Source organism: Hakea prostrata, chromosome 9, assembly GCF_041222555.1.
Source record: "Hakea prostrata isolate BN-2017 chromosome 9, UWA_Hpros_2, whole genome shotgun sequence".
Taxonomy (NCBI): domain Eukaryota; kingdom Viridiplantae; phylum Streptophyta; class Magnoliopsida; order Proteales; family Proteaceae; genus Hakea; species Hakea prostrata.
This window is the reverse complement of record NC_142608.1, coordinates 17381931-17404099: the sequence shown is the minus strand read 5'-3', so window position 1 is coordinate 17404099 and position 22169 is coordinate 17381931. Positions and strand designations below refer to the sequence as shown.

At 39.3% G+C, this 22169-nt stretch overlaps 1 protein-coding gene across 5 annotated transcripts in view; it reads left to right on the top strand.

The window, feature by feature from the left end:
* The window catches only part of ALA2 (aminophospholipid ATPase 2), a 113746-nt gene that overhangs the window by 68784 nt on the left and 22793 nt on the right, over positions 1 to 22169 (top strand). For 4 of the 5 annotated variants that reach the window (XM_089167718.1, XM_089167717.1, XM_089167715.1 and 1 more), the window contains exons 17-18: positions 9838 to 9944; positions 13481 to 13618. In XM_089167718.1, coding sequence (XP_089023844.1) covers positions 9838 to 9944; positions 13481 to 13618 — 245 coding nt within the window. The remainder of the gene's footprint in view (positions 1 to 9837; positions 9945 to 13480; positions 13619 to 22169) is intronic. The other variant, XM_089167716.1, reaches the window with a different exon arrangement.

Sequence of the window (22169 nt, the reverse complement as noted above, 5' to 3'; positions counted from 1 at the left end):
ACCTTTTATACTGAGGGTGAAAGTTGCCGATAGAGGTGATCTTTTAGAGATAGAGACAAACATAATTGCAAATACATGGAGTCAATGTTTCCCATCTTGACACAGTTGGTGAAGCAAACAAGTATAAAAAGCACAATAGTTTGAAGAACGGTGTAGGAGAACCTAGAACACAAGCTTGGAAATTGGACTAAGTCTTTATTAAGTTTCGAGACTTCCCATGGATCTCATGGGAGCTGGGATGACCAGGCAGTCTTTTACCCTTTAAGGCCAGCCTTACAGCAGTCTGATGTATTCCTGGTAATCACTTCCATTTTCCTGGTTGACCCAGCCAGCCTATTATTCAAAACCCATCAATACTCTGGTGCCCAGCAGATAATTCCCATCAACCCATCTGTCAGCTCATTGAACTCCTTGATTATTGAGCCATCTCAGTCTCTTTATATTAACCAAATGTTTTCCCTTAAACTTTTGTTTGTTTTAAAAAAAATAGAAGTTAGTCAGTGAGGTCCTTTTTCCTAGTATTTAAATAGGGTAAAAAGTTGTGGCAAATTTGTAACTATTGGTGGTAGTAGTTCAGAAGTCGTACTGGGATCTTTAAACATTTTAGTAAACATGATGCGTATTTTCCTTGCATAGTAACGAGAAGGGCAACTTTAGAAATTCGGAATAGTTGTTGTATTCCTTTCTCGGTTTCTTCTTGCTGCAAACTGAGCATGACCGGTGTATGGTCTTTGAATCTTTGCTGCTGGGGGATGCTAAGACCTAAGGGGATGCCCTTGGGAAAGCTGGGATGTCTACTTGATCCCAGAAGAGCTAGTCAACATCTCCTTTGTCCCATTTCTTTGCCCTCAAGGTTTTAGCTTTTTGGTGAATTCCAATCGAATGTCATAATTGGCAGACATGGTTAATTGTGTTTAATATGGTGCGACTCCACTTAATGATTTTAAAAGCTTTAGTCAATCTGTTCTTCACCAAATTTTACTCTTGGAATGCTATTTAAAAAGAGCTGTGGGGATTCAGCGATGAGCTAAACTTGGAGAAGTTTTTTCTTTTTTATTTATTGGCGGGAGGGTTGGGGGATCAATATATATTCATTATTTATTGGATCCTTTGGAAAACTCAGAACACTATTGTTTGCCTGTCATTTTGCTGTTTTATCTGGAAAGGTATCCTTGCAAAATGCTGGCTTGGCTCTTGAAGAATCCTCCCCTCTTTGGGGAGTGGATCTGGATAGACATGACCTCTGGTGGGCATTGCTGTATGTGACTCAGTTGGATGGAGGGAAATATTAGGAAATGCACCTCTAATTTCTCACCTCTTCATCAGATCTGTGGCTCCATCTTCTTTGAGATTTAAGGCAAGCTCTCTTCTTCTGCCTCTTTTGGTAGGTCATAACAAAACCCTAGGAACACAAATATTATAGCCTTCTGAGGTCTCCTCCCAGCCCCTGCTCCCTCTCTCTCTCTCTAGCTTCCAGCCTCTTGAGGTCGGGCTTGCTTGTTCTTTGTCTTCTGTACCTTTTTGGGGGCAGTTGTAGTACTCTCTGTTTGGTAACTGAAATCTTCATTAACCCAAACATATATGTATATACACACCAAAGGAGGAGAAAAAACATAGAACCCCAAGGGTTAAGTAGGGAAACAATGCTACATACATGAGAAGCAACCCTTCGTAGGATGGGGGGAGAAAAATAGAGTAAAAATCCTAGGATACGACAATTTCCTTGTTCCTTGAGGACGTAATACAAGTAGTGTGGGTGGCCATACTTGCCATGGTATTGCCTAGGTTTCTAGGCACTTACCTTTTGCTCTCTTTGCTGGTGTTGCCTTCATTGTTATCCCTCCATTGCCTTGGTTAATCAAGACATCATGGCAACTATTTTGTGTTTTTGTTTGTTTTGTTTTGGGGGGGGGGGGGGGCGAATTTCATGAAACTTTGTACAAATTTCGCAGAATTTTGGTTGTTTCGAGCCTTCCGAGATGAAACATAGTCCAAAACGAAATTGAGTTAGTTGATTGAATTTCGATGGAATCTCGGTTTTTTGGTGAAGTTTTGGAAATTTTGGAAATCTCAGTGAAACAAGAATTTCAAGGGGTGCAATTGTAAAGTGTAATTTTTAATTTGTAATTTATAAGTTATAATTGAGATTTGATTACTTCCCAATATTCATTCTTGCATTCTAATGAAAGTTTTTCTTGTATGTCCATGTTTCGATTGATGAAAATGCACGTTCCAGTTTCGTTTGTATACAGCTGGGCATGTGAAAATCAAGAATACCACTTTGTGTTAGGTTTTAGTAAAAATATAACTTTGCCATTGTCCTTATTGGCCACAAATTAGGCTGTAACCCCCCCCAAAAAAAAAAAAAAAAAAAAAAGAAGAAGAAGAAGACCCAAAAACCATCTAAAATCCACATAAACATGCAACTTAAACATGGGTCTGAAATTTTGGTATCTCGGTGTCTCCATGGGATGAGATGAAATTTCAAACTATAGTTGAGGTATTATACTATTAACATAAAAACAAGGATTCCCAACTTCAATGGGGAGATTCTAGAATTGGAAAAGGTTATTTGTGCTAAATGTGGAAGCTTAAAGGAATGTGAGATGCATGCATTTTGTACAGTTGCTGAACTCAATGGCAGTTGGGAAAACAAATAGTTGATTTGGTTACTCATGCTGATACATACTGTTAAGGAGTTGTTTGATGATAAGAACCAAGTTCTACTGCTGCGACTGCCTTCTAGTAACACTTGAATTCACACTCTGACTCTCGACCTCACACACGCACACTGCAAATACAGAGGTGAACCAAGCTAGAAGAAGACCGTAAATGGCTTCATGAATTCAACATTCAAATTGACAAACGACCAATCCAATTATGCGAATTCCCCCAACCTGAAACATAAACTGATTTGCCCCAAAACCAGAGGGTCTCTCCCTCTCTTACGATTCAAGCTCACCTCAGCACTAACACCAAAATTCTCCTCCCCCATACAAACTCACTCTTTCCCTTTGTATACCCTTCACACAATCCCAACACATAACCAACCAATTCCCTTATGTGGAGTTGATTCCCTACAACACCCTTGTACTTTACGCCTACAATACACATCCTTTAGAATTGGTGTCCTAACAACTCACTCCCTCTTTCAATTTCACCTTGCCCTCAAGGTGACATGGAATATTATTCGTATGGTGAGGTCCCATCAGAAGCTTGATCTTCATCTTCTTGCTGCACAACCATGCCAATTCAGTAATGGTTGCAGAAGCCCAATAACATGCCCATTTACAAAGACATTCGGTGTCCAATGCCATTACCCAGTCGGATGGCTTCAATGGCTTGCTCTTTCCACTCTTCACCCAAACTTAATGGATGTCCTTCTCAGTACCCTCTGCAACCTTCACAAGACGACTCTTAGGCTCCAAGAAGTGGCAGTGTGGTGTTGCTTCCCAAAATTGATGGCTTGACCTTCTTGAAACCTCCCACAGCCAATAATCCACCAACAAAGCAAATCCAAGGAGTTTCAGAAATTGTGGAAACAAAACACGTGGTCTTCTTAGGTTGTTGCCGGAAATATCTGCTTACCTGATTTGCTTCCTCAAAAAAGGGTTTGCATCGAACTATTCCACTCCTGTTTACTGTCAGGGGCCCACTCGTGCGGAAGAGGAATATTTGTTGGTTCTCCTACTTGCGTGAGTCTGATATTAATTGCCTTAAGGTATCTCCATTCAAGGACGACCCAATTTTTGAGTTCTGTAACAAAAACATCATTACCCAGATGTATCGAATCTTATTGAACTTCCAGCCATTTGAACACTGTATTCATGGCCAAATCCTTTGGGGTCATCTCGTACAAGAGATGCAACATAGCTGCGGTCTGGGTCGCTGCAATCTCTTTTGCCACTGCTGTCGGCCTCTGGTGGCTCTGTTTCTCAAATCTGGAAAGCCCCTCCGTTGCACCTAAAACTCCTGCATGGAGTCTGGAGGTAGAAGATGATGGTTTCTTCATTTTGATGGCTCTATCAAACTGCTAACTGGGTGATTACTTGGTTCGAACTGGTCTTGGGATTGGACCTTAATCCATCAAAACTAATATGGCCCAAGTTAAAAATGAATGGTGTGGGCTTTGGATTAACGAAATAGGCTAGGGCAATGGTGGATCTTTTGGAGGCATTGGGCCCAAGCACTTAAAAACCATGGGTAGAAAAAAGATTGGCTGAGTTTTGGGCTTATGACATGGGCTGAGCCCATGGTGGCCCTTCGGACTAGGTTTGTCCCAAGTCTGGGCCTGGGTCAAATGGCCAAGTTGGGACGTTAGAAGCGGGCCTGCAGCGTAAATAGAATTGGCCTCCAAAATTGCCCACTTGCGATGACTTTCTGGCCCACACCAGCGCTTGCCTTTACGTGTGGACCCGTGTTGCATATCCCCAGGCTCATATGGGTTGAATCGAACCATCGAACCGGTTGAGAGTCTCTTAATCGAACACCCAATCCTCCTTGGTAGAAGCCTTTTCCGAGTCCAATGAAGAGCATCCCTTGCCTACAACCTTCCGCCTGCTGCTCGAAATCTCATTTCTCTCCATTTTTCAGTGCGGATTTTGCTCCAATTAATTAGGCTACATCCCTTTTTGGCCCTAGGGTACATGAATCCTGTGCTCGATTCCCCCCTTCCTCTTCTTCTTCAAGTGTGGCAAGGTTCGATTTCTCATTGCCGGACAGTACTTTCCCGCCACCAGTCCATGTCTTCGCCCTCGGGATTGCACCGCACAGATCTGCGATTCCATCTAACTATTGATTTTTGCTGTTTGGCTGCAGCCTGCATCCAATACCGCCTCCTGATTCGTCTTCTTCCCATTACCGAACTCGATCTTCAGAGCCTTCTTGGAAGTATGGAGGTAAATTTCAACCAGATCTTGCGATAAACCCATTCTAACGCTTCCCTTTCCAAATGTTGGATGACCACCCCAACCATTGCTCCTCCTTGATCTAGTTTTCCCTGCAAAACGGCAAAACCTTACTAACCATTCCTGCACTTCTCCTTCACCGGAAAATGGCTTCATGAATTCAGCATTCAAATTGACAAGCTACCAATCCAATTACAGGAATTCCCCCAACCTGAAACCTAAACTGATTTGCCCCAAAAACAGAGGGTCTCTCTCACTCTCTTACGAATCAGGTGCACCTCAACACTAGCACCAAAATTCCCCCCCCCCCCCGGGGGGGGGTTACAAACACACTCTTTCCCTATATATACCCTTCACACAATCCCAACACATAACCAACTAATTCCCTTATTGGAGTTGATTCCCTACAACTATATACCCTTCACACAATCCCAACATATAACCAACTAAGTCCCTTATTGGAGTTGATTCCCTACAACACCCTAGTACTCTACTCCTACTATACACATCCCTCAAAATTGTGTCCTAACATTGGATTCTTTTGTATTCTGGGCAGAACAATTTGTCTCATACACATGAGCTGTCTTGAAAGTTTTACATAGCTGATCAAAGGTCACCCCTTTAAAAGACCCAACATTTTCTGATTTTAAAGGGATGCTCTTTCTTATCCCTTTTGATTGGCAGCCTATGTAGGAAGAATATATATATAGCTGCCTTACAAGTTTTACATGGCTGAGAGAAGGGTCACCCCTTCATCCAATACTTTGTTTATTTTAAAGGGATGCTACTTCATATCCCTTTTATTGGCAACTGGTGTTGGAAGAATATCATTTTTTGTACAGATGGATGATAATGTCATTACAGGAGATGACTTCAAGAATTGAGAAGTTGAAGATGCATTTGCAGCAGATATTTCAGAATGAAAATTTAGGAAGATTGAAATATTTCTTAGCTGTGGAAGTGGATTCAGTCAAGGAATTGCTTTCACGTTGAAATTGTATATTCAGTCAAGGAGTTGCTTTCACGTTGAAATTGTATATCTGACGTTCTTTTAATGACAGGTTTTCTAGGGTAATCGTGTAGATACTTCCATAGATCCTAGTTTAAAGCTTACAACCGATTGGCGGATTTTCTTAGTGATCCTGAGAAGCATCAGATATTCTTAGGAAACTACATTATTTGACTGTTACTTGACGACACTGCCTTTCCTGTCAGTGGTATGAGCCAGTTTTTGTTTGTTCCTCAGACATCTCATTGAGATCCTATTGTACATATCTTGAGGTACACCACCATAGGGGCTCCTGGACATGGTCTACTCAACTGTAGTTGGATCATGGCCATAAATGGGATAGCGTTTTTATGGATGCTGATTGAGCTGGATCTCCTCCTTAGAGAAGGTCAACTACAGCTAATGAAATAGTCTTAGATTTTTAGGAGACCAAATAGGAACTAATATCCAAAGTCTGCTATAACCCAAAATGTTCGAGTAGTTTGAAACAGGATGTAGGTTCCACTTAAGGGTTGCCAGTCAGGTTATTATTAGGGTTCTGGCTAGGTTTAGTCAAGCAGATAATGCGGAACTTATCAGTGAGGGGGTATGATTTTGCTGAAGAGTTTGGGTTGCTTCTTTTTTTTTTTTTGGGTGCAAATGATCAACTCTCTGGATTTTTGAGTTCTTGGCCTTCTCTCATCAGCAGAAAGAGAAGTGAGGCTGGTGTGGCCCAATCTGAATCTGACTTGGGTTTCTAACCCTGAATTGTACTCCTAAAAAGTCAAGGTAATTGGCTTCTGTGTTATAAGCATAGCCCGATAGCTAGCGAGCAAGCCAAGCTGCAGGCAACAATGTTGCAGCAAGAGCAGAAAGGGGGTGTTGAAGAAGATGGTTTGCTTGGGTTAGTAAAGGAATCAAGTACTATTGTTGGCTTCCAAGTCCTGCTGTGGCCTGTGGGATGGAGAACTTTTTTCTTTACACCTGTACTCAAAAGCACGTTGGTTCAAGCTGCTCTTACTGTGCTAATATTTTGACTTGATAGTAAAAGAGGGCTTTCACCTCAAAGCTTAAATGCTGAAAAAGTTCAATGTCGTACCAAATGTTGATGCTGAACAGCCCATCTCAACATCGGTTCATAAAGTACTTTTTCTGTTGAGAATTCCTCATTCCCTTTTGTGTGAATTCCCCAGCGGCGAGTTAACAACTTGTGCGGCCTATCTGAATGTGACTTACTCTCGAGCCTAGAAGGAAACCCCCCTCCCCTTTGGATTCCATACACTTTTGACTCTATATATATGCAAGCACCTGATTACTATGAGGGGTCTCCTACCTTGGCTACAGCATTCCTTTCTGTTGTGCCTATAATATCTATTTCTGCAAATATGTCATGTGTTTCTATTCATGGTTGCTATAGAATCTAAGAGTGCGTGCCCTGCTGTGTTTGCGACAAGGATAAATGTGTGGTAATGGGAAATCATCGTTAGGGCTTGCTTTATTCAGGTCCCTAAAGTCCACACACATTCTAACTCTGCCATCTTTCTTTGGGATGGGTACCATACTGGCCAGCCATTCTAGGTATTCATAAAACTTCTAATAATCCAGTGCCGAGTTGCTTTATGATTTACAAGGCCTTGACAGCTATTAATTTTATGATAATGCCAATCCATTTGGTTAAAAGATTTTTTTTTGGCCAAATATTACGGCTTATGCATTTGTGAATCTTCCTCTAGTTTCTTGGATGCTGTGATTGGGAGTCTCGGCTAAACATTGGCCTTTAAACTGGATTCTGTGGACATCCCAAGCCTCACAGAGAAAACATTCTTGGCAAAACTCCACTCGAAGGGAAGATTGAGCAACCTCATAGCTCTGTATCGGTGATTATAATGAATGAAATTATACACAGTGAAACAATAGAGTAAGAAGATTGAGCGCCGAGTTAATGTTGTGTTATACTAACTTCCTAGTGCCTTAACACTGGTTAATGTCTAAATTCTAAATTGTCCTTTTTGGTGTGCTACTTCAGAAGACTGTTTATAAACATCTCTGAGCATTTTTATTAGTTAGCTGGAGGGCAATTGTTGGGACTAGATTTTTTGTACAGGTTTTTACTTTTTACTCTAAAGGTGTAGTGATTGTCTGAATTACTTTGAAATGAACCTGACATGAATCAAACACAGAACCTTTTGATCTGGAGTCAGAGGGTTAGGGTAGTGAACTAGTGACAAGAGGACTTGGGTGGTGAACTACTGATAAGAGGCCTGTGGGCTGTGTGTTTTATCCAAATCTCAGAGAATTTGGATGGCTGGTTAGGACTGGGCAGAAAATTATGGTTTTCACTTATGGTTACGGTTGATAGAATCTAGGTTTCAGTGGAGGGGATCGAGTGTAGGGGTTTATGTGGGGAGGCTCTGGGCTGAATTTGAATTGTTCCTATAGTGAAATACGGCTGTGAAGGGTTTGTAGAAAATGAAAATTCCAAAAAAGGAAATTAGGGTTTTTGGAATTAGAGAATTTAATAGAAATATGGAGCTGGGGATATTGTGTTGCTGTTGCAGGAAAACTTTGAGCGGCAGTTTGAATGGTTGAAGTTGTTCTTGGGAGGAAGAAAAGATGAGAAAAGAGGATCTTACGCTTGGGATGTCAGTCTGGTATGGCATTGCTCAATAATACCAAAACTTTATTTAGAAAAAGAAGAGTCATATTCTTTATCAAATCATCTCTAATTGATGAGTTCTGTGTATAGACCTTTCAAAATTCCTTGTCTCACTCATAAAAGGACTCCCACTTGCTCTAAAAGACTCAAAATAGAATTTGGACTCAGATGGGATTCCCAACTAGCAAATCCTAGTTCAGACTTCAGATTACCTCCTAGTTAAGATTACAACTCCAAAATAAGATCCTGTTTGTGGTTAGAGAAAAAATAAGACTTAAATAAAAGACTATGTAAAAAATAGAAAACTAAGTAAAAACTGTATATTTCTAACTACTGTTTCTATGAACTAAATTTTATGGGCTTGTAGAGAAGGCCCATCACGTCTAGAATAGAAAAGAAGCCTAAGGTCTATAGAACCCAACCATGTGCCAAAAATAATTTTTTTGAGGCCTGGTTGATCCAATTGCTCAATCTTAACTGCATCAGGTTATTGCAATTGCTGAGGGGATCTTGTGTCATGGAAAACCAGCAGACAAATGGTTGTGTCTCAAACTCTCAATCCAACACAGAGTTCAGTTTTGAGCCATGGTACATGTTACATGACTGAAACAATTATTGATTGTGGTAAAACAGTTGTTGATTGTGCTTGGATTTACAGATGATTCTCGTATGTGACTGGTGTGTGATAATTTAGCTGCTATCCATGTTGCTTTAAATCCTATGTTTCATGAAACTATGAAAGAACAGAACACATTGAATTAGATTGTCCTTTGTTCAAGAGAATCTATAACAAAGACCCACTCCTCCTAGATATGTTCGTTCAGGAGAACTACTTGCAGATTTATTTATGAAGTCTGTATGGAGTGCTATAGTGGGTTAAATTCGTAATAAGTTGAGCATGATCAATATCTATGCCATAAGTTGAGCATGATCAATATCTATGCCCTAGCTTGAAAGGGGGTGATAGTTGAGATTCTTCAGTGATTTGCTTTTTCTGTTTCCTTATCGTGTTTGTTAAGTCATTAGATATTGAATGAAGTGGGAGCTCCAACACTAAGTAGAAAACTCCCAAGGATTACACAAATGCATCAATTCTCACTGTTCTTTTCTCTTTTGTTATTGCTTAACAATTACAAAACGTACATCGTTACATGTCAAATAATGTATGAGCTTGCATTTCTTGAGGGCCTTAGTTATTAGTATTACCCAAAATTTATTTCACGCCTAATGTTAAATTATGGAACACTAATTCTCCTCACGGAACTTGCTTTTGTGTTTGTTAACAGAGCCAAAAGGCCAACTCCTGTTGATTAATGGGAAAACTGAAGATGAAGTTTCTAGAAGCTTAGAGAGAGTGTTACTTACAATGAGGATAACTACTTCAGAACCTAAGGTAAACTCCTAACCCAAAAATCACCTTCTGATCCTAATGTCATGAAGATATGTCCCCTTGTTTTATAGTGAAGGACGTGCTGTTACCATCTCTATACCAGTGCATATATGTCCTAAAGCATATCATAATATTTTTAAGCATATTTTTTTGTTGGATATAAGGGGTGGAACTTGGCACAATGATCAGTGGAGCACAGCTGTAGCCTGAGGTGAAGGCATTGAAACAGTGTCTTATAAAAATTTGTGGTTAAGGTTGCATATGAAAACTGCCCCCTCCCCCGGCCCCCTGTCCCTGCACTCTGCTTGTCCGGAAGCTTTTAGGTACCGGGTTTGCCCCTTTTCTTTTTCTATTTTATGATGGATCTATAGACTTGGGTCCCACTCTGCATAGATGAAATGTCCTCCCTTTAACCCCTCCTTCCACCCCCCCCCCCCCCCCCCAAAAAAAAAAAAAAAAAAAAAAAAGAGGGAAAACACAAACACACACAAAAAAGAAAAGGACATAAAAAAAGAATTTGCCTTAATTGGAGGGAAATTTTCTGTGTTTAATATCAGATATGCTTTGTGTACTTTTTATTCAGTAATTGGGTTGGGCTGTAAACAGGTTGGATACAGAGTGGTAAATTGGTAATTGTGTATCTTTTGCTGGATCTATTATTTTAACGGGATATCTCAATGGGTATTTAACTCATGTTCCTGTTCATATTTCTTGTGGGCTGGATATCAAATTAAATTTAGATAATGCAGCCGCAAAATGGACATATTTATATATATATATAAAAAAAAAGGTTGTACCTAGAGCGTAAAGCTCATGCCATTGTAGGGTCTTGGTCATGACACATGTAGCCTTACCCCAGCTTTCACAGATAGGTTGTTTTCAAACTTTACCCATGATTGCTTGCTCACAATGGAGCAATCCTAACATGCGCTTAGACCAGCACCCAAAATGGACCTAAATTTTTTTGTATTCTTAAAGAAAATTTAAGTGGGAAGGGGATAGGGAACCTATGAAACTAAAAGAAAGACATAATATGGAATATCCCAAATGCCATTACCCTTTTATTTTTAGTTAGTTGGGTGTCAAGGTAGGTGTCGTAGGTTAGATCTTGATTTATTCCCAGATTTCCTATGTAATTAGTTTAGGAAACTCAGATTCAGATCTGATTTGAGGTGAGCTGTAGGAGTTACTATTTTTCTGTCTTTCTATTTTTCGGATAAGTGGACAGAATATTCTACCAGATCTATGTAACCTTTTTATACAAATAGAGGGCTTATCCTAGTATAGAATCATTGGGAGTTTTGTCCTATGCTGGTTCATCTTCCCTTCTTCTTTTCTTCTTCTCCAATTCCTTATCCTTTCTCAGTCCTTAGGCCGGTCAAAGTGTCCTGAATTCTAACATCGTAACAGAGCCTGGTTAATCAGCCTTAGGGAAACCCTATTCTCTCACCTTTGCTTCGTTTTTCCGTTTCTTCTCCCTACCTGGTGTGCTGCCACTTACTGCTGTTTTACCTGTTTATCAGATTCTTCTTCAATGACTTATGAAGAAAAACAAGAGAAGGATTGGAGCCATGGTACATGTTACATGACTGATGTTGCTGTTTTTTCTTGGTGGACTGGTCTTTGCTCAAGTAATGGAACACTTGATCCAAGTTCTGGAGCATTTAGATGGCCTGATTAGTGACTGCTGACTCTCCAAAACAGAGCATAACAGACCTGCGGATGCTCTGTTTTTTGATGTCTCAATGACCCTCTGCGAGTAACCCATACTCTTACTTTGCTGGGTCGATTCTTCTTCTTGAGATGTTATTCCTTGCCTACAGCCCCATTTACTAAGTTCTTTTGGTTGAAGGTTCTAGTGATTGGAATTCTTTGGTGATTCTACATTGCTCTTTGCTGTTGCAATTGAGTACCCTGTTTGGGAGACTATACGCCTCTGGATTGTGATTTAATTTCAGTCTTGATCATAAGCTGTCTTTGTTTCATTAATTTTCTGCCATATTATATGCCAGGATTGACCTCAGCTTTCCTTTCTTCTAGTAAATAGACTACCATACTCTTCCTTGTTTTCTTGCTTCCCTGGTTTTTTTTTTTGATGCATTAAGGAATTGCTCAGTTGCATTAGATTACTTGCTTGCTTAGTTCTTCTTTTTACTGGTTACCACGACAGTGTTTTGGGAGATACCTTACTGCTGCCCTGTTCAAGTTTTTGGTGAACAAGTCACTGTTCTGTGAGTTGATTTACTGTTACCCTATTCATTTTTTGGGTGAATCATAAGTTGTTCTGCTGGCATGCTTTACTAATGCTGACCTAGTGTCTATTATTGCTGACTTACATTAATGGGTTCTGAAATATACCCTAGTCACTTCTGATGATATTGCTGTCCTATATATCAAATCTAATAATCCTTACCTTAAAACAGACCAGCCATTTTTGTACTTAAATCTTGTGCCTTCATCTTGTGCCCGTAAAGTGGTTCATTATGGGATTAAAGACCTATAACCAGTACAAGCCACCAACACTGGGTTTATTTTGAGGAAAATAAGCCCCAGTAGAGGGTTGTTCTGCATCAGTAGTGAATGGCCCAGGAGGTCACAGTATTGATTCTCTTGTTCCATTTTAAGGCAGCTGTACACCCTATCTTGGTTAGAAATCTCTTGTATCTTTTGTTATGTACCATGGAGCAGTTAAGACTGACTGACTCCCCATTTAAAAACAATGGTTGTTTTTGTATTAGACAAAGGAGGCATACAGAAATGCAATCTCCTGTAACCCCAAGGATTCCATCAAAGGTGGCATTCCCTCCTACCTGGGGTCCCACACAGGAGAAGAAAACCAAAACCATTTCATTTCAAAGTAATATGAGCTTCTTCATCCTTTTAAATAAGGTCCACTAGCTCCCCTGGAAAATCACTAGGTGCCTGCTCCACCTAGCTTTGTGTCAACTGGATGCCAATGATGAAATCAGCTGCTGGCCCTGTCCATGGTCCTTGGATTCTGCCATTAATAATGTCTGTCGCCAACTTTGCATCAGATTGGATAGAAACAACCAGCAATCCTTTTGATATGCAGATCTTCAAGCTTTTGACTCCATAGCTAATACTGAAAGTTGCTCTCCCTTACCTGCAAAAGCCAGAATAGGATCTCCCACTGCATGCATTATCACACCACTATAAGAAGCTGCTGAGTTGATTAAAGCCCCATCACAGTGCAGTTCAACCATATGTTGAGGAGGCTTGAACCAGCAACCAACTCTAGGCAGCTTTAGACTTCCACTCGACATGTATATTCCACTTCTCAGCTATGTAGGAAAGCAGTTCAGTTCTTTCACAGGCAAGGGGATTGGCAGTCACTTATGCTGAATATCCTGGTCTGTGGTCAATAGGAGAACTCTGTTCTTATTGATAACTGAATCATTAGTTTTTTTATTTGTCTTTGTAGCATCTTCTGGTTGATGACTGAGCAGGTATGTTAATTTTTGACACTATATACTTCCCTAAAGATAAGTAGGATCCTAATTTTTTTTTTGTGTGGGAAGCAACAGGATGTGGCATTTGTTGTTGATGGCTGGGCACTTGAAATTGTACTAAATCGTTATCGTGAAGCATTTACTGAGTTAGCAATATTGTCGAGGACAGCTATCTGTTGCCGTGTGACTCCATCACAAAAAGCACAGGTGCTTATTTATATCTATTTCTTGTTATTTTTTGATTTTTCCATTTGAGTAATAGATCAAAGTTAAGTTCAGTTGTATGTTGAGCCCAAGAAGGAAGAAGAGGGATGTAGAAAAACAAGAGAAGGAAGATAACAAAAGGAGCTGAAGAAATGCAGGAGAATGAACTAGAGAGGAATCCATCTCTCCACAACTATGATTGATAATTGGAAAACCAAATTGCAAGTATGCCCTTACATCTCGAAGGCTGCAACTTATTTATCCCAAAAAAACAAAAAAGTTTTGCCCTTACATTGTAATACAACAAACAAAACATCTCAGCCTTATCCCAACTAATTTGGGTCAGTTACTCGGATTGTTGCAAAGACAAAAACAGTTAAACATACTGTAGAAAGAAAAGAGCACTACTACATTGACAAAATCTCAGGAGTCCCCCACATAAATCGGATTTAGAGGCTTTGACATAAAATCTCATTCCCTACTGTCCTAACTAAAATCAACATTTGTGAACAAGTGCCTAGTGCATCTGGTAGCTTGTGGTACATAAAGAGCCCATTGTTACCTGTAGGCCTTGGGTTCAAGCCTCCTTGTTCACATCTTTGTGCCCCCTTTTACCTATCAAAAAAATAAAAAGATTGGCGTTCACAATGCCGCTGACTCCTTGAAGTGACACTTTTCATTTTTAAGGTTTTTCTGAGGGAGGCTTTCAGATCCAATGTTCATCAGTTGGATATCATGGAATTTCCTCTCTGTGCATCTCAATGTTGGTCAACGATAGTCTGACTGATTATTTTGCCTCTTCTGTGGGTAATTGTTATTCAACAAGGATGTCCTCTCTTCATTCATCTTCACCCAAGCTCCCAAAGCACTCTCCAATAGCATCCAGTGTTATACTGTCTCTCACCCCAAATTGCAAGGCTCTTACCTCCTCAGGATCTTCCCTAATGCAAATATTCTGTCTTTACCCATTATTTCTTGTGTATGACACTTTGAGGAGCCAGGCCTGCATATCAACCCCTCCAATTCTCTCTTTTTTCAGTGGAGTTTTTGATAACAACAAGAACAGCCTGATTGAGAAGACAGGGTTTGTATTTGCCACCTTCTGGTCAATTACTTGGGTTTGCCTTTCGTTCCTTTCAGGCTGACTGCTCATAACTAGGTTCCTTTCTTATATCTCATTCTTAAGAAGCTTCAGCTTTGGAAAGACAAGCTATTATCTTATGTTGATCATTTGGGGCTGATTGGGTCAGTCCTCTAGTCATCTTTCATCTATTGGTCTGGTATTTTTGGGTTGCCTCAGTCGACAATCAAGGAGTTAGAGGTCTCTTCTGCCTTTCCTTGGAAGAGGATCTGAAAGTGTCAACTGGACCAATTGTTTGTCTTTCCAAATTCCAATGGAAGAGGTCTTGGTTTGTGAAGGACCAGAGAAGCTAATATGGAATGTTGTGGCTAAGAAGAAAGCAGATGGGTTGGTTGGGTGTACTTGGATATCTTTCTTACTCTTTATATTTGGATTTGTCCTGCATTTCTGATTCTTCTTTGTTGGCACAACATTATGAAGCATTAGCCTTTGCTTTCGATGCTATTTCCAGCCAAATTCATGGTGGTGTTTCCACCTTCTTTAGGCTAGCTCATTTGAAACCTTGTGGCTATTCTTTACCACCCTGCTATTGCTAGAGGTATCATTTACTGTTCAAGCCTTTCTAAGTAGCCTATGCAAACGTCGTTAGTCATGGCTGCTTCTTCCCCTTATTGGTAGAATGCCCCGTGGTAGAGGAGACAATGTTTTTTGAGCTGCCTCTTTTTTTTTCTTTCTCCGAGCCCTTCTGAGCTCAAAAGAGGCTGGGAACTTCATCCAATCTTGGAACCTGATCTCCTTGGTAGAAGCTTGTTGGTTAAGGGTCATATCCCTCATCATAGTTTTATTGTTTGGTGTGGTCTCTTCAACTGTCTTCCAACAGAGTCTTCTTTTGTTCGGAGTCTCAGACTTCTTCTTGTAGCCTATGTTGGAATGCGTCAAAGACACGTGCCAACCCTCTTTTTTTCTTCCCCAGTTTCCTCTTCTATTTGGGAAGGCATCCTAACAAAATGTTGGCCACTTACAAAGAAACAAGTTAACTAATCCCATATGCTACATTGCTATCCATACTTATGGCCCATAAAGTGAACTATCACATTGATAAATATTATTCCTAAGACAGTAAAGTCATTTTGGTGGTAAATCTGCATTTCTTCTTCCCAATGGTAGAATGCTTTGAATTTACAAAAGATACTCCACAGATGGGGAAATTCCAACCAAGGGAAAGTATGTTAAGGTAGAAAAATAATTTACTAGCTTTGATTCCATTGAGAAAATTGATTGTGGTAGAATGGCTTAGATGGGTCAGTGTGATCCCAAGCCCTTTATTTATAATTAAGTGGAAAGAACACTATTACATAAATACCCTTACCTGGAAAGCAAGAAATAGAAAATTACATGAACTAAAACTCTTAATAGAATTGAACTCTTAATAGGACTCAACCAACACCCCCCCTAAAGTTGAAGCATAGATGTTTGTCATACCCAACTTGCCTACAATAGGAAGGAAATCTCCTTCCTTCAAACCCTTAACTACGACTTAGTCTCCAAATCTCACAAAAGGCATGCAAATCAGCCTTGTTCCAACTTTCCATTGACAAAATATCTGTAAATTTCAATGTGCTTAGTTCGATCATGTTGCATAGGATTATTGACAATACTAATGGCAGCCTTGTTATCACAATACAACATCATAGGGTTTGGAACTTGAATTCTAGTATCTTTTAGCAGACCTTTCAACCATAGTAGCTCACAAACTCCACGAATCATGGGTCTGTATTCAGCTTCTGTGTTGGATAAAGCTATCACGTTATGTTTCTTACTCCTCCAAGTTACTAAATTACCTCCAATGAAGGTACAATAACCTGAAATTAACTTCATGTTATGAGACCTAGCCCAATCTAAATCAGTGTAAGCTTCTATCCTTAGATTATCAGTGGGTGACAAAAGTATTCCTTTTCCATGAGCTCCCTTCAAGTACTGCAGTATTCTGGCAACAACCTTCATATGAGTTGACTATGGATTATGCATAAACGAGCTTATGATTCCTACAGCATAAGCAATGTTTGGCCTGGTGTGGGACAAGTAAATAACCTTCCCTACCAACTTTTGATATCTTCCTTTGTCCATTGGTTCTCCTTCTTCCTCCTTACGTTTAGCTCCGGCCTCAATAATGGTATTAACTGCTTTACACCACAACCTTCTTATTTCTGATAATAAATGTAGAACATACCTCCTCTGGTATAGGTATATACCCTTCTTTGATTTAGCCACTTCAGTTCCTAGGAAATATTGTAACTTCCTTAGATCTTTGCTAAAAACGCTCTTCAACCTTTGTATTTCCTCACCATCATTCCCTATGATGACAATATCGTCCATATAAACAATGAGAAGTGTGATATTACCTGACTTATTGACAAAGAGTATATAATCAACATTGCTTTGGTTGTACCCAATAGAGGTCACTGCCTTTTGGTGGCGTCCAAACCAACATCTAGGAGATTGTTTCAACCCATAAATTGACCTCTTCAAAGGACAAATTTTTCCTGTAGTATTGTCATCAAAAAAATCATGTGGGATTTCCATATAGACTTCCTCCTCAAACTCCTCATGCAAAAAGGCATTCTTTACATCTAGTTGGTGCAGGTTCCAACCTTCGTTCACAACCACAAACAACAGAACTCTGACAGTGTTTAGTTTCGCAACAGGGGCAAAAGTCTCCTAATAATCAATCCCATATGTCTGGGTAAACCTCTTTGCAACTAGTCTAACATAAAACCTGTTGACCAATCCTTCTATATTCTATTTAACCACAAACACCCATTTACAGTCCACGTGTTTGTTTCCTAGAGGATGTGTAGCCCGCTTCCAAGTATCATTTTTCTTCATTGTATGTATTTCCTCTACCAAGCTTCCTTCCATCCCTTATTAGCATAGGCTTCCTGCCAACTTTTAGGAACAAAAACAAATGATAGAGAGGATATAAAAGCATGATAACAGTCAAACAAAGAGTTATTAGAAACATATTTAGCTATAGGATGTTGAGTACAAGATCTAATTGCTTTTCTAACAGTAATAGGAAGATTAGAAGAAGATACCTTAAGGAGAACAGTAGAATCTGATTTTGGAGCAAGAGACCAGAGTGGTAATATGTCATCTTTTGTCGGCTGCTTTGGTCAATTTTTGTTCGTCCTTTGATAAGTCTGCACCTCCTTATTTTGGTCAATATTGTTTTGAAAGACCTCAATAGTGTGCATCACATGAGTGGTCTCCTCCTGATTAGGTTCTTCAGATGGTTTAGAAAACGTTAGGGGAGAATTAGAGTCCTCCAGTATACTGGTCGAAGTCTCTCCCTGGTCAAATTCTTCTTGAGCTCCTAAGTTGTGTTGTGGTGGTGTGTGGGAATTTACGTGTGGCAAGTAGGAAGGTTCAGAGTTGGGAAGAACACCGCTCCTTTAGGACTCTCTCTGTGGAGAGATGTATAGTAAGGGAAAAACTCATTAAAAATTACATCAATGGACGTAATGGTTTTTCTGGAAGGAGGATGATAACATTTGTACCCCTTCTGAGTAGCAAAACACCCCATAAATATGTAGCATAGGCTACGGGGAGCCATCTTACTCTAGTGGTCCTGTGATTCGGCATAACACACATAACTAAAAACCTGTGGGGGAATAACAAAGGAAGAATGTCCTTAGAGAATCTCATTAGGTCATTTAAAACTAAGTATCCTATTGGGCATCCTATTCATAAGGTAAGAGACCGTGAGTATGGCATCATGGTGGGAGATCTCACTCTCGAGCAAGATCTCGCCACTCCAAAATAGTGAGATCTCGACCGAGATCTACCAAAATTTTGGCATAATCTTGGTGGCCCATCTCAGTGGGTTTTAGGGCCCCAGTTGGGCTGAAACTTGATATTTAGCCTATTTAAGGCCTTTTGATTACATTGGTGGCCTTAGATTTGTGAGAAAATAACCCTAAGTATGTCTTCTAAGTCCACACTATGTGTAAAACCGAAATGCTGTGAAATGCAAGCTTAGACAACATGTATTATAGAGATATCAAGTAATTCATGTTATCAAGTATCAAGTATCAAATACATTACACATCAATCTATCAAAGAACTTAAATGTCTTCAAAATTTTAAAACCATAAGAAGTTTTAGACTTTTAGTAATTCATAAATCATAATCCATAAGTTCACAATCACAAGAGTACAAAAGTAACAAGATTACAAGACTACAAGACAACAAGAGTATCACTCAACATTTTGCATCAACAGATTATGAACGGTGGTCACATATGACTCCCTAGTCAACTCATCACTATAGTATGTCACATATCGGTTTAAATGTCACATTAAATTTGTTTCCATGAAAGTGTAAGTCAAAGCTAGTAGATCAACATGTATTTATACTAGACTCACACACTCATTGTAGAACATTTTATTTGAAAAAAAATCAAATTTGGGGGAAAATCTTACCTTTGTTGAAGATCTAGTTGAAATAGGCTTGAATGATGATAATCTGATGTTGTAGATGTGTTAAGGATGTTTATAAGTTGAATCCCCAACAAATTCTGGCCAAAAATCAAGTTTTCGGCAAGTTTTGAGGGTTGCAACGAGAGAGAGGCATATCTCACCTCTCTTGAGCGAGATGTGGGGGTTTTAAAACCCCCTAAACCAGGTGGTTGGACTAGAGATGGCAAAATCTCGCCGAGATGTGGCGAGGTCTCCCATCTCTTAGATCTCGTCTCGCTATCTCAAATAGCTAGATATCTCGCTAGATCTCAGCGAGTTCTCGTGAGATCTCCCACCATGTATAGCATCACTCTAATATTGGTCAAGGACATTCATAACAATCATAATAGAACGGGCTATCTCTCAAAAATGTTGGATCTTCTTTTCCTCAACCCTATTCTGGGCAGCCATATCAGCATAACTAGTCTGGTGTATTATGCTAGAGACAAAGAGATATCTCTAAATTCGCCATCAATATACTTCATGCCATTGTCATTGCGAAGGATCTTCACAATGACATTAAACTGAGTTTTAATCATACTATGAAAATCACGAAACATCGAAAAACCTCATTTTTTTTGTTTTAAAAGATAAATCCATGTAGAATGAGAGTGACAATCAATAAAAATGACAAGTATCTATGGCCAATAATAAATACATGTTGTAGGGCCCCCACACATTAGTGTTAATTAGCACAAAAGGAATAGATTTTCTATTATGAAGAGATGAATAGGTAAAATAAGTCTACTTCACGGATGTAGGCATCACCAAAAAAATTTGTCCTTATTACAAGAAGAAACTAAATTAGTAAACACTTTCTTAAGAGTTCCTAGAGGGGGGTGACCTAGCCTATGATGCCACTGATCAATGTCTGACATTACTTAATGGACCTGATGAGAGGATGCAGCCAACAGAAGTAGATCCTCCAACTAACTCTAGCAGATAAAGTCTATTGTCTAGTTTATCATGTCCAATCTCCTTCCCTGTTACCAGATCCTAGAAGACACAATAAGATGGAAAAAATGTCATGTTACAATTCAAGTAACGTGTAAGACTACTGATAGACAACAAGTTAGTAAAGAAAGAAGGAACATGCAAAACTTTAAACAAAGAAAGTGATGGAGAATGTTGAATTGTCATTTTTCCAGCATTGGAAGAATAAGAGCCATAGGCAATTATGACTTCATCTTTCCCAGAAGTTGGAGAATAATGTTGGAAAAAAGAGGATGTACTTGTTATATGATCTATGGCTCCTGTATCAATGATCCAAGGAGCAGAAACTGAAGAAATATGGAAGCCTATAAAAGTTTTACTTGAAGCAACAAGGTAGTAGTTGGTATGGGTAGTGGAGGGAGCAATAATAGAGGTTGTACTAGTAGTAAAAGACTGCAGAATATGTCTCAGAGTAGCTAATTTTTCTTGTGAAAAACTAATGTTTGTAGAGGGTGTTGTGGGAATAGTCTCAGAAAGATTAGCCTTGGGTTTGCCCCCTTTTGTGCCCTTTTCTACTCAAAATCAATAGGCTTCCCATGGAGCAGTAATATTATCGGTGGTTGCCATGTTTCAAAAAATTTCTGTTATTCTACAGCCTTTAACCTTTCGAAATAATTGAAATGTTGCAGATTTAAAGAGCCTTACCACCCAAATAATTTTAGGGACTCATAGGATTCATAAGATAAGGTTTAACATTTTCTTCTCTCTCTTTTCTTTTTTTTTTTTTTTTTAAAGAAAAAATAAAGAAAGGCTACTGTAGAGGGAAAATTAATCATGGTTCAATAGTTGGGTTCAATGGGTTAGGGAAGAAGAAGAGGGGTTTGGTGGTTCGATTTAATGGGTTTAAAAGGGCGATGGCTGCTGGGTTTTGATGGGGTGTTGTGGTCGAGCAAAAGAGGCAATGGGTGCCGAGGGTTGTAGTTGCAGGTCTTTAGGTGATGGGTGTAGAGGGTTGTAGCTGCAGGTCTTCAATGGTGATCGTGGTGATTGTAGCGATGGTGGTGCAGCGGAGAGAGAGGTTAGCAACTTCCCTTTCCTTCGTTCTCCTTTTTTTTTCTCTCTATTTTTTCATTCCCTAATCAATTTTTTGGCTCTGATACCGTGTCGAGAAAATTGATTGTGGTAAAATGGTTTAGATGGATCAGTGGGAGCCCAAGCCCTTTATTTCTAATTAAGTGGAAAGAACACTATTACATAAATACCCTTACCTAGGTAACTAGAAATAGAAAATTACATGAACTAAAACTCCTAATAGAATTGAACTCCTAATAGGACTCAGCCAACAGAGTCTTATATATCCTGTTTCAGCAAATAGGTACACATATTGACCAAGTGTATGTTCTTGGATCAAGAGAACAGCAGATTAACTACTAGTTTTGCAGCTGAACATCTCACCCAAATTTGAGGTTAAAAAAAAAAAAAGTTTAATATCACCAGTTGGGAGCAAAGTCCTTGTCAGTGGACCCTAGAGCTACTCAATTGGTCTTGGTGTGATCTGCTACTAACTACTGAGCATGGTGCAAATTTCAAACCTAGACAAAAATCGAAATCTTCAAGTTTTGACCGAAATTTCGGTTGAAACCTGGTATTTTTTTTGAAATTTCAACCGTAGGTTTAGGGCCTTATATGACCTTCATTCCATCTAATTTCTTGCCTCCTATCTATTTAAAGCTAATAAACACAATGGAACTAGTATTTTGCCCCAAAAAAACCACTGAAGTTTATCATTCAAGTATACTAACAAATGACTAGTTCCGACAAGTGCAAATTGTATTGCATACAAGCATAGAATCATCAGCATTCATAAATTGTTTGATAGAATGGTTGCATATACAACAATTCAACAAAATGCAATGACCAACTAGATCAAGTGATGGTGTCTTAGACTCTCGTATATATTAAGTTGAAGCCCATTCAAAATGCATAATTTAAAAAATAGTTTTTAAAATCCGAAAGAAAAAAA